Raw genomic sequence first — 13439 nt, 5'->3', positions numbered from 1 at the left:
CAACTTATGACTACAATTGAGGCCAAAATTTCTGTTGCTAAGCAAGGCAGTTAACTGAGTTTTGACCCATATTACAATTTTTTTCCACAGTTCTTAAGTGAATCACTGGTTGTTAAATGAATTACGTAGTCATTAATCAAATCTGGCTTCCCCCATTGACTTTTTTGTAGAAGTGGGTTGGGAAGATTACAGATGATGATTACATGACCCTGGGACAGTGCAACTGTCATAAATACATGCCAATTTCCAAGCACCAGAAATCTGACCACATGACCATGGGGATACTGCAACAGTTGTGAAAATCAGTAATAAATCGTTTTTTTTAGTGCCATTATAACTTCAAGCAGTCACTAAATAAATGGTTGTAAGTCAAGGACTACTTGTCAAACAATAAAATAACTCAAACTAACTATAGCCAGACAACACACTGTTTATATAGACATTGAAACTGTTGCTCTTTCTTTATGTAGCAAAATTTTTTTAAATTATTTTTAAAAAACAATATAATAGCAATAGCATTTAGACTTATATACCCCAGTTCACAGTACTTTACAGCCTTCTCTAAGCGGTTTAGTCAGCATATTGCCACCGACAATCTGAGTCCTTTTTATTGACCTCAGAAGGATAGAAGACTGAGTTAACCTTGAGCCAGTGAGAATCAAACTGCAGGCAGGCAGCAGAAGTAGCCTGCCATACTGCATTCTAACCACTGCACCACCACAACTCATTATAATAAAAAAGAACAAGCAATAAAAGACAGCAGAAGAAAGAGAAGAGGAGAAACAAACCTATACCATTGAAAGAAGCATTCAAACACCCTTGCCAAATACCCATCTGTTTCAAGAATCTTAGAAACACCATCGGGGTGGGAGAAAGATCTAGGTGTCCTAGTGGACCACCATCTAGTGGGCCACCACTTAGGTATGAGCCAGCAATGTTCTGCAGTTGCCAAAAAAGCCAATGCAGTCCTAGGCTGCATCAACAGAGCAATAATATCAAGATCACATGAAGTGTTAGTGTATACTTTTTTGTGACACCACACTTGGAATACTGCATCCAGTTTTGATCATCACAGTACAAAAATGATATTGAGACAAAGTGCAAAGAAGAATAATCATGATTAGGCGCTGGAGGCTAAAACATAAGATGAGCTGTTTTTTTGTTTTTGTTTTTTTTACATTTATATCCCGCCCTTCTCCGAAGACTCAGGGCGGCTTACAGTGTGTAAGGCAATAGTCTCATTCTATTTGTATATTTTACAAAGTCAACTTATTGCCCCCCCAACAACCTGGGTCCTCATTTTACCTACCTTATAAAGGATGGAAGGCTGAGTCAACCTTGGGCCTGGTGGAACTTGAGCCTGCAGTAATTGCAGGCTGCTGTGTTTTAATAACAGGCTATCTTACAGCCTGAGCCACCACGGCCTGTGGTAATCCAACTGTTGCAGGAGCTGGATTATGTCTAGTCTAACAAAGAGAAGGACTGGGTGGTGACATGATAGCAGTCTTCCAATATTTGAGGGAGTGTCACAGAGAAGAGGGGGGTCAGACTTTTTTTTAAAGTCCCTGAGGGCAGGACAACAAGTAACAGGAAAACTTACCAAGTTGTAGATCCAGCCTACAACTAAAGAGAAATTTCTTGTCAGTGAGAACAATCAGTGGAATGGCTTGCCTCCAGAAGTTGTGGCTACTCTTTTACTGGAGGTTTATAAGAAGAGACTGGGTATTTGTCCAGAATGGTATAGAGTCTCCTGCGTTGGCAGGAGTTTGGACCAGAAAACCTTCAAGGTCCCTTCCAAGTCTTTTATTCTGTTATTAAAGTAAATCACAGATCGAAGGACAATTAAGGATATATTCGGAAAATATTTGGGGATTGCAGAGATTTCATTACTTAGTTAGCTATAGGTAAATATAAAATAATAGGTATATTAATATAATGCAGCATAGATACTCATTTATATATATAAGTAGTGGTGAATATCTGTAGCTTGGGTGTAGGATGAGGGTGAAGGTTTGTTCTGCGAGCTTGTGGGTTGGTTTCCGAACATTTCATTACCAGGCTCGGTAACATCTTCAGCGGAGTTTAGGAGATGTTACCCTAAAAGATGTTACTTAGTCTGGTAACAAAATGTTCGGAAACCAACCCACAAGCTCGCAAAACGAACCTTCACCCTCACATATATGCAGTTGCTTCCATATTTAACCATGATTATACAGTCTATACAATTTCTTTTTCAGGTTTCAGATCACCAGAGTTACCTTGTTATTTCTTTGATATTCTGTGCCATCCTAGTCTTTATGCTTTTTCTGCAACGTTGCAAATATAAACCAGAATTGAATAATGACTACTTCTCAAAGATTCTCAAAAGTAATCACTATCCTAGTCCTAAAAGGTAACTTATTTCTCAGGTTTGTATGTGTAGTTACTTAATATCTTAGCCTAGATCAGTCAGGAAAACTAAGAACAATTACATACTAAAACATACTTATGACTAAACTTATACAATGCTTTTCATTATATAAATGCTTTTTATTATATAAATGTGTAGAATGGAAGATGTGTTGAGGTGTGAAATTTGTGAATGAACGTTATGTGAAAAAGTGAATTATCAAATGGCTTTTGAAAAAATATTGCCACTCAGGATAACTTGTAGATAGGTCATGAAAAATAGCTTAAGAGCAGCTGCCCATCCTTCCAGTGGGAAATAAAATAAATAAGCAATTTCAGTATCTCCATTTAGCATACTCGAAACAGCAAACAAAAAAAAGAAAGCCACATCCAATTGCAGAATGTTATTACCCCCTCTCTTATGTGCCCTAATTACCAAAATAGATACCAGAAAGTTGCCTCTCACTTGTAAAGGCAGGAGATGATGGCTCCACTTAGAAGCCACTCAGCAAGAACTAATATATATGCAGTTCAAGCATTTGCTCATTTTAGTTCTAATTTCTCATTTTGCTCTAAGTTCACAATGCACATCATGCTTTACTTTGTGAGTTCTGCAAAATAAATAGAATGTAGAGTACATAATGGTATAAAGTTTCTTATTTTTTGTAGAGGTAGTCCTCAAGTTATGAATGTAATAGAGCCTGCCAATTACATTCATCACTCGAGGATTCTTAGGAGTGAATCACATAACTTGACTGTGATCACTCCCTGCTTTTGCCCATGTATTCACTAAACAAAGGTGTGGGTTCGTTAAATGTATCTCAGGGTGGGGAAGGCCATGGAGGGGGTGTTCTAGTGATGTAACAGGCCACCTGCTTAAGACCACCCAAGGCCTCCTGTGACCTACAGAGACCTCATTCTCCCCACAATTGCTTCCTTCCCCTCTATTGTCACATCGGGTCTCCACAGGCAGGCAGACCTGTGGAGACTGACTTACCTTGCGAAGATCTAGCAAGCTATCTCCTCTCCAGCCTCTCTGCCATGGTTTCTTTGCCTGCATCCGGCACTCCAAAAGTGGAGCAGTGAGAGTAGAGGGAGAGCAGGATGAGCACGGCCTGCTTGGCTTCTCTGACTCACCGAGGCTACCTACCACTTCAAGACTATGGGCAGCCTTGATGAGTCTCCTCCAAAGCCTTCCAGTCTCGGCATGGAAAAGCATTTGCACGCTGTTGGCCAGCAAAATCACATTGCTTCAAGCCTCCTGTTGATGTTCAAACACTTTTTTTGCATAGACTGGAAGCTTCTGGGTGCCCTGATGTCGTGGGATTTCAGGTACCCATTCTCTGCAGAAGCGGACGACTTGCTTGAAATCGTGTAAGATCATAGCCCCCAGAAGCTTCCAGTCTCCAGGCAAAAAATGCTTGCATGCTAATGGGGCGCTTTGAGTGCAATTTCGCCACCTCAAAATGCCCCATCAGTGTGCAAACGAAGCTTCCAGTCTCCGGACGAAAAGTGTTCAAGCACCAATGGGGCACTTTGAGGTTGCGAAATTGGTGGGTCAGAGAAGCTGCTGGTGGTGATGGGAATAGATAGGGTAAATGTTGTAGTGCCTCTGAGGTCGTTTGTAAGGGTGAACAATTCTTGTGGTGCTGCAACATTCGTAACCTTGGGACTGTGTCACAAGTCCTTTGGAAGGGGGGGTATGTTGCAACTTTGAACAGTCGCTAAGTGAACTGTCGTAACTTGGGGATTACCTGTACAAACATATTTGGACCACTTGACAAAGTTTCTGAGTGCACTTTCAGTTCATATATTTTATATAAATATGTTCATATCTTTGTTTGTTAATCAGAAGAGATTTGAAATAGCATATTATCACATTTATCCCTCAGAATAAATTTGGGTAAAAAGTTTTAAAAAGGATGTTCACATTTAATGGCTATGAAATAATGTCACCTTTAGAAATTTGTCTTGCTTAACCAGGAAAATAAATTGAAAAATCTTTCTTATGAGTGCATAATGCTTCTCCAAATATTGGGGAAGCACAACTCCCAACAAATATGTTCAGTAGATAAAGATTGGGAGATACAGCTCAGCAGCAGTAGCTGTAAGACTATACATTGTTACACCCTTTGGAGATTTGTAAACTTCAACATGCATGAAAATTTCTGTAGCAATATAAAGCATATATTCAGAAATGTAATGCTTTTGCAGTAAGCTCTTGTGCTACATGAAAATGGGAAAATAAAAGCAATAGGTTTCTCAGAATGCTTCTAGAGTAGAAGACTGGATTTTAGAACTTTGGCAGGAAAAGATATTTCATCACCTTTGGTGATAAGGCACTGTTTTTCTCCTGCAGATGTATTTCCTCCTATGATGATATGAATGTGAAAAGAAGAACCTCCTTTCCACTCACTAGGTCTCAGTCTTTTCAGCTAAATAGCAAACAAGGTAAGGATAGCTATAGTTGAACTACTTGTTTCTACAGATTGCTGGTGAAACCACTATTGTATTTTAGTGCAGAACAGTTGTCATAATACACATTATAATTTGTTGCAGAAATACAAAAGTGCAATTAAAATCTTCTGATAGGTAATCAGATTTGTTTGTGTATGTGCATGTATTAGCAATATTTTGGGTAGCTGTGCAATAAAGCAAACCTAGGTCCATCAAGTGCTATTCTCTTTAGCAGTCCTTCTTCTCCAGAGACTATTTATCAGAAGTATTTTGGTTATTAGCCGACTTGAGTTTTCAAATCTGAGAATAAATGGATTTTGCTTTAGAAGTTTAAGAGTACTATTATTTGAGTTTTATTTTAATTCCCTTTAGAACCTCATATAAACTGATAGATCATTACCAAATATAATAAAAATTTGCTTCCCATGGCACTACAAAGCCTTTTATGGTCCTATAGTATGGCGCTTATGCAAGACAAGATTTCAACCAAGTTGAAATATTAGAGGTAGAAGATTCATTGCTCTCAGGGTTCTCAATCATTAGCCTCATCATCTTGTTTTATCTCTTAAATTATGCCTGTTTCTTGCAGTTAACAGTATATGACATTTTCCCCTGAAAAGTAACTTCAGATTATTTCACAAACTGGCACATGGGCAGATTTTGTGAATTTTGTTGGAGTCAATGTTTGTCTTTGATTACTGTCTTGGCTGTTACAGGTACATCAGAATTGATTTGGAAGTAATGTTGCCTAAATAAATTCCCATGAAAAAGGTGTTTATAGTTTATATTTAATTCCAAAATCATTTTTTCGCTATTTTATTTCTTTTCTTCCATTCCATGCCATTTTCCCCTAAGATCTAGTCCTGATATTACTGGCAGCAGTCTTTCCAATATTCAGAATCTCTTATCATCTTGTATACTTTATTTATTTTAGTCTTTCCTCAGGAACAATCAAAATAATTGTTCATTCATTTGTCATATCTACATATGATTAGATTTGCTTCAACTACGTGTTCAAAAGAAACACACATTTTTATACAGTCATTATTTTTTCTTAGTTTTAGATTTACAAATAGCTTGATCGCTATTTCCATACTATCACTCTCACTTGTTCCTGGATAGATCCCATTTGTGTGATCTAGTCAAAATAAAAATATGTGATTAAAAGTGATCTCAATCAAGCACAGTGTTTTATCTATTTTTTTCGTAGAACTCATCTTTGGTTCATTTGTTTTTCACTGATGCATAAAATGCAATATGGCAACTATGGATACCTGCTTTCATGCACAATCATAACCACCTATCTTATACTATATTTTCTGACACAGACTTTAGCCCTTCAATTCCTAATTAAACCTGTCCATTGATTTGCATTCAACGATGAATCCCAGACTATGCTGTACCTTAGAGATTATCTAGTTCAATCTCTGTTCAGTGGAAGGATCCATTATCCCAGCATTTCCAGCAGATGTACATCCAGCCTCTGCTTAAACATCTCTACTGGAGGAGAGTCTATATCCTCAAGCTGCCTGTTCCATTGTTAAACAGGTTTTTATTATTAGAAGATTTTACCTGTTGTCCAATTAAATTTATTTCCTTGAAATATAAATCTACCAATTTTTGTCTTGTTTACTGGAATAGCATTGAACAGTTTATCTTCATTTTCTACATGATACCTTTGAAAAACTGAAGACAGCTACTATATCTTCTCATAATTTTCTCTTCTCCAGGCTAGTCTTGTTTAATTCTTCCAACTGTTCTTCTTATCAGAATCTTGCTGTCCTCTGGGCAGTCTTCAGTTTGTCCATCCTATAATGCTCTGTAAATGCAATAGAGTAGGGGTGTCAAACTTAAGGCCAGGGGGACGGATCTGGCCTGCGGGGTGCTTAGATCTGGCATGTGGGGCTGCCCTGGAAACAGGACTGGCCTGTGGTGCCTCTGTCAGCAAAAACTGAGCTCGGGACGGCTCATCCCAAGATCTGTTTTCACTGGCTGATGGTTGCAGGAAGTTGTCACAGCTGAAAATGGAACACAGGAGCCCATTTTCACTGGCAGAGTGCTTGGACCGCCACAGGCGCCCCCGACATGAGCGATGTTGAGCTGACCATGCCCACCCTGGCCACTCCCACCCCGGTCATACACAACCCTGATGTGGTCCTCAATGACATCAAGTTTGAGACCCCTGTGATAAGAGTATACTAGGTGTATTCTGACTAACACAGAATAGAAATGTGGTGGCTTCCTTTGATATTTATCCTGTAATTCTATTGATGCAATATAGGAGCATCAGTAGGAGCTAGTTTTGGCAATTACCTTGTTTTTGTGAATAAAGCATTACATTCCATGCTATGACAATGTCGTAGCTTTTCCTTCTCTCCTATTTAACACACTTTTGTAGTTATCTTGGTGACAGACAAGTATAAAGATACATTACATTTCTACTTTGGGGGCACTTTTCCTTCTTTCCATATTATTTGATATACACTATGGACCTAATATGGAGTTTGCAATTTAAAGTATACAATATACAGTTTAAAATATACCAAATAGCCACATAATTGGGCAGTTTGGAACAGGATCCCCCGCCCCCAGCCAACAAAAAGAACTCTGCCTAAGGATCATCTTACCACTGCACTACCAACTCTTTTGCCCAGATCAGAAAGTGCCCCTACTTTCAGCACAAGCTCCATCCTATATAGACCAATGGACTCCAGTCTTTCTGGCTTTGCAGTCGAATGGTGGGGGAGAAGGGATGGTTGTGGGCGAGCAGCGGGCAAGTGCATGATCATACAGCTCCAGAAGCGCCACTTCCACAGTCCAGTTCTGAACGGGCCACAGCCTGCGGGTTGGGGACCTGTCCTACATAGACCATGTCTCTCTGCCCCTTCTGCCATATTTCATAAAAGAATGGACAGTGATATGTAAGGTTGCAAATTCTAAGAGACTTCTAATTCACAGAAGTTATACATGATTTTTTTTTTTAAAGTTTTATTTTTACATTCATATAAAATAATTCATCCAATGTACAATTACCGTATATACTCGAATATAAGCCGATCCGAGTATAAGCCGAGGTCCCCAATTTTACCCCAAAAACTGGGGTAAACTGGGGACTCGAGTATAAGCCGAGGGTGGGAAATGAGGCACCTACCGGTTGGGGAAACCCTCCCTCCCTCAGCTGAGAAGGCTGGCGGCTCCCCCGCCCCGCCCTCTCACTGCACCGGCAGGGCTTCAGTCCGGTAAAATGTGAAAAAAAGAAAAAAAAAACTCGAGTATAAGTCGTATATACTCGAGTATAAGCCGAGGGGCTTTAAAAAAAAAAAACTCGAGTATAAGCCGTATAGACCCGAGTATAAGCCGAGGGCGTTTTCAGCACAAAAATGTGCTGAAAAACTCGCTTACTCTCGAGTATATACGGTATATACAATTAGTCGGGCTTGCCCAGTCACCCCCCCCCCTTTTTAACTCTCTTCCCTCTTCTACCTTCTTCTACCTTCTTTCCAAACCTTCCTCTCCTTCTCTTATCTACATCCTCTCCTCCCTCCACCCTATACCTTCCTTCTCCCTCTTCTACCCCTCTTCCTTCCTCTTCTCCTCTTTCCTACCTCCTACTCTCTTTTCTCCCTCCTCACCGTTCTAAAATGGTAACTGGGCAGACCCGACCCTACATTAATTATATTTATACATCTTCAATAATCCCTGTACATTCACCATCACTCCATCTCTAGCCTCAACCCCCAATTCCCTCCCCATGCCCCCGCCCCCACCCGACTTCCCAGAACAAAATGCAGGGTATCAAAACTAACAATCATAATCTAAAATAATTCCTAAATTATAACCTCTAGTCTCTCCACACTCTCAATTCCCCTCTCCTTCAAAAATATATCTAATACAAAATATTTCCTAAATTTACTCATATGCTATTTGATATTTTTTTATCTGATACTTATTCTGAATATAATCAATCCACATTTTCCATTCTAAAATATATTTTTCTTGTGTATAGTCTTTCAAATAAGCAGAGATTTTTGCCATTTCTGCCAGATTTGATACTTTAAGTGTCCATTCTTCAATTGTAGGTAATTCTTCTTTCTTCCAATATTGAGCAATCAAAAGTCTTGCGGCTGTTATTAAGTTCAAGATCAATTTAGTCTCTATAGCTGTACAATCCATAATTATTCGTAGTAAAAAGAACTGCGGAGTAAACTTAATCTTCTTTTTCAAAATATTCTGCATGATCCACCATACTTTAATCCAAAATGCTTTAACTTTTTTACAAGTCCACCATATATGGTAATAAGTGGCATCTTCACAATCGCATCTCCAACATTTAGCCTGTACATTAGAATACATACATGACAACTTTTTGGGGTCTAAATGCCATCTATAAAACATCTTATAAAAATTTTCTCTCATATTTTGCGCTTGTGTAAATTTCACATTCCTCACCCAAATTCTTTCCCAAGTTTCCAACATTATCGGTTGCTGAAAATTTTGTGCCCACTTAATCATACAATCCTTAACCAGTTCAGTCTCTGAGTCTATTTCTACTAATACACTATACAACCTCTTAATATGCTGTTGGCCTTGATCTCTCATTTGTTTTAACAAATTATCCTCAGTTTGCTTAACACCTATTTTTTGATCTAGTTTCCATCTAGCTTGTAATTGTCCATATTGGAACCATGTATATGTTTTCCCTTCTTCCCCCATCTTTTCTCTGGATTTTAATTGTAATTCCCCCTTTTCCATACAAAGAAGTTCTTTATAGGTAACTACCTCCATCTTTTGATATATATTTATATTTTCTATCATGTGTCTCGGGATTGCCCATATTGGAATCTTTCCATCTAATTTATATTGATATTTCCTCCAGACCCTCAATAATGCATTTCTAATTACCGTATATACTCGAGTATAAGCCGAGTTTTTCAGCACGTTTTTTGTGCTGAAAAACGTCCCCTCGGCTTATACTCGAGTCACGCCTCGAACCCCGCACAGGAGGGGTACCAACGGACTCCCATGGGAGGGACGGGGACCGGCCCCGCCGAGGTCCCCGGGGATTTCCCGCCCCCAGGCCGGCCCCCATTCCCGTGTCTGGTGGGCGGACGGCGCAAACTTGACGGACTGTGCATTGGCGCGGGGAAGCCCTGGTGGTGCAGTGAGAGGGCTGGGCAGGGGAGCCGCCAGCCTTCTCGGCTGAGGAGGAGGGTTTCCCGACGCGAGCTCGCCGCGAGAGCCACCCAAAGGCCAGAAGAAAAGGTCATTCCATCGGAGTAATGGAGCGAAGGCTCCTTCCTCTCGCCTTACCCATGCTGTGCGAGCCCGGCTGGGCTGCAACCCCGCCGCCGCCGCTCCTTCCTCAGCCTCCCGGGCTCGCGCTCTAGCAGCCGCCAAGCTCAGGCGGACTCGGCAGCTCCCCATCAGCACTGGACGGCGCGATTCGGGCAGGAGGAGTCGGGCTCGCTCTGTGGCGGTGGCGCGCCGCCGCCGCCGCCGCCGCCACGGCCACGGAGCGAGACCGACCTCCTGCCCGAATCGCACCGTGCGAGTGCTGATGGGAGCTGCCGAGTCCGGCCTGAGCTTGGCGGCTGCTAGAGCGAGCCCGGGAGGCTGAGGAAGGAGCGGCGGCGGCGGGGTTGCAGCCCAGCCGGCTCGCACAGCATGGGTAAGGCAGCTCCCCATCAGCACGGCGCGATTCGGGCAGGAGTCGGGCTCGCTCTGTGGCGGTGGCGCCGCCGCCGCGCCGCCGCGCCGCCACGGCCACGGAGCGAGACCGACTCCTCCTGCCCGAATCGCGCGTGCAGTGCTGATGGGAGCTGCCGAGTCCGCCTGAGCTTGGCGGCTGCTAGAGCGCGAGCCCGGGAGGCTGAGGAAGGCGGCGGCGGCGGGGTTGCAGCCGGGCTCGCACAGCATGGGTAAGGCAGCTCCCCATCAGCACTCGCCGGCGCGATTCGGGCAGGAGGAGTCGGGCTCGCTCTGTGGCGGTGGCGCCGCCGCCGCCGCCGCCGCCGCCGCCGCCGCCACGGCCACGGAGCGAGACCGACTCCTCCTGCCCGAATCGCGCGTGCAGTGCTGATGGGAGCTGCCGAGTCCGCCTGAGCTTGGCGGCTGCTAGAGCGCGAGCCCGGGAGGCTGAGGAAGGAGCGGCGGCGGCGGGGTTGCAGCCCAGCCGGCTCGCACAGCATGGGTAAGGCGGGAGAGGAAGGAGCCTTCGCCCATTACTCCGATGGAATGACCTTTCTTCTGGCCTTTGGGGTGGCTCGCGGCGGCGAGTTCGCGGTCGGGAAACCCTCCCTCCTCAGCCGAGAAGGACTGCACCGCCAGGGCTTCCCGCCAATGCATAGCCTGGCGGGAGTTACTGCAGCTCACCGGCTCCCGCCCCAACTGGTGGTGTTGGGGCAGCCGCTCCGCTTAGCAAAAGGTCGCCGCCCAAAACTCCTCGCCTTCTCCTGGGAAGGGCTGGATGGCTAGCCGGGAAGGGTTGAATAAGCAAGCCAACCTCCCTCCCTCCCTCCCTCCTCTCCCCCGCAAGCGAAAGAGCGTTTTCCCGTTGGAAGAGAGAGAGAGAGAGAGAAAGGAGGGGCCGTTCCTCCCCTTCTTTCATTCTTTCTTCTCCCTCCGTGCTTCACCGTGCTGGGCGACCTGGAGCAGCTGCTCTTCAGCCAGATGCTCGGTGAGTCAGCCCGTCCCCTTCCTTCCCGTGGGGGTCTGCCTTGCTGGTGAAGGTTATTGGGGCTTTTGAGCAAGGGAGGAGGAACGCGAGCACTGCCTTTCGCGCTGGCATTCCGGGATTTCCCTTTGTTTAGAGCTGGGAATCCTCCTTCCCCCTTTTGCACTCCCTCCCTCCCTCCCTCTCTCTCTCTCTCTCTCACACACACACACACACACACAGACTTCTAAAGTCGATTGGCACAATGCTAAGCAAACACAGCAGTGGGTCAAGGGTGAAGGGCTAGGAACCTGGCAGATGAAAGGTTGAGCGACATGAAAGGCAAAGACCACAATTGTTTTAAGAAAGAAGCTTTAGCAGGGAGGGGGGGATGGGAGGGTGTTTTAAGTTTTGGCAAACAGCCAGGCCAACTGTATTGGAGAAGGTCACACAACTGGCCTTAACATTTTAGCTGCTGTCTTTTCCTCACACTTGGGTTTAATGATATTAGAGATCCTTATTGCCCTGCCAAAAAGAGCCACCCCAACGTCTATGAAAATTAACCTTCTCTGCCAAGAGACACTGTGCAGGGTATTTTCACTATTGGTGTGCATACAGGCTTAGATTTGTGCTGGGTTCTTAGTGCTTAGAGCACTGACCTTCAGAGGCACCCTGGTCCCTTGGAAGCTAAAGGAGGACTCATTTTCATGCTTGCAGTTGTATTGTCAATTTCTGTGAGACAATGTTGTTGAAGTAACTCACTCACTCATTCATTCATTCATTCATTCCTTGTGTGTCCAATCACACTTAGCCAATAAAATTCTATTCTATTCTATTCTATTCATTCATTCATTCATTTTATTTTGTCAAATACATATTAAATAATTATATAAATATAAGCATGAATTGAATACATAAAAGGAATACAACTAAAGGGAACATTAGGACAGGGACGGTAGGCACGCTGGTGCTCTTATGCACGCCTTACAGACCTCTTAGGAATGGGGTGAGGTCAATACTAGATAGTCTTTGGTTAAGGCTTTGGGGATTTTGGGAAGAGACCAGAGTCAGGTAGCATTCAGGCATTAACAACTCTGTTACTGAAGTCACATTTTCTGCAATCTAGATTGGAGAGGTTCACTTTTAAGTTTGAATCTATTGTGTTCTCGTGTATTGTTGTGGTTGAAGCTGAAGTAGTCATTGATAGGAAGTACATTGTAGCAGATAATTTTATGAGCTATGCTCAGGTCATACCAAAGGCGGCGTAGTTCTAAATTTTCTAAAGCTGGGAATCCTCCTTCCCCCTTTTGCACTTTTATTGTTTTTCGTTCAAATAAATATTCATGTTATTTTACTTGGCTCTATCTTTATTTTTTACATTGACCAGTAGCTGCCTCATTTCCCACCCTCGGCTTATACTCGAGTCAATAGTTTTTCCCAGTTTTTGTGGTAAAATTAGGTGCCTCGGCTTATATTCGGATCGGCTTATACTCGAGTATATACGGTATATTATTTTTAAATATTTTATCTATTTTCTTATCATATAATAAATAGGCATGCCACCCATATAACAAACCATAACCTTCTATATTCAAAACTCTTTCCTCAGTCAAATTAATCCAATCAGTAATTAATGATAAGACAACTGCTTCATAATACAATTTTAAATTAGGCATTTTAAGACCCCCCCCCTTTCCCTTATATCCTGCATTATTTTTAATTTTATTCTTAGCTTTTTGCCCATCCATACAAAGTTATTAACCCCCTTTTGCCATTCCTGTAATTTGATGTCATTCTTAAGCACCGGTATCATTTGAAACAAAAATAGAAATCTGGGCAAAACATTCATTTTATAGCTATTCTTCCCAACAGGGATAGTTGTAACTTCTTCCAACTCTCCATTTCTTTCCATACCTTCTGCCACAATACCTCATAATTATTT

General features: G+C 42.8%; 1 protein-coding gene across 4 annotated transcripts in view; it reads left to right on the top strand.

Moving 5' to 3' along the window:
- Window positions 1–13439, top strand: part of SUCO (SUN domain containing ossification factor) — a 261150-nt gene that overhangs the window by 236625 nt on the left and 11086 nt on the right. For all 4 annotated transcript variants that reach the window (XM_058175843.1, XM_058175842.1, XM_058175844.1 and 1 more), the window contains 2 exons: window positions 2238–2392; window positions 4748–4839. In XM_058175843.1, coding sequence (XP_058031826.1) covers window positions 2238–2392; window positions 4748–4839 — 247 coding nt within the window. The remainder of the gene's footprint in view (window positions 1–2237; window positions 2393–4747; window positions 4840–13439) is intronic.

The sequence above is a fragment of the Ahaetulla prasina genome, chromosome 3, assembly GCF_028640845.1.
Source record: "Ahaetulla prasina isolate Xishuangbanna chromosome 3, ASM2864084v1, whole genome shotgun sequence".
NCBI classification, from domain to species: domain Eukaryota; kingdom Metazoa; phylum Chordata; class Lepidosauria; order Squamata; family Colubridae; genus Ahaetulla; species Ahaetulla prasina.
This window is presented reverse-complemented; position numbering and strand designations above follow the sequence as displayed.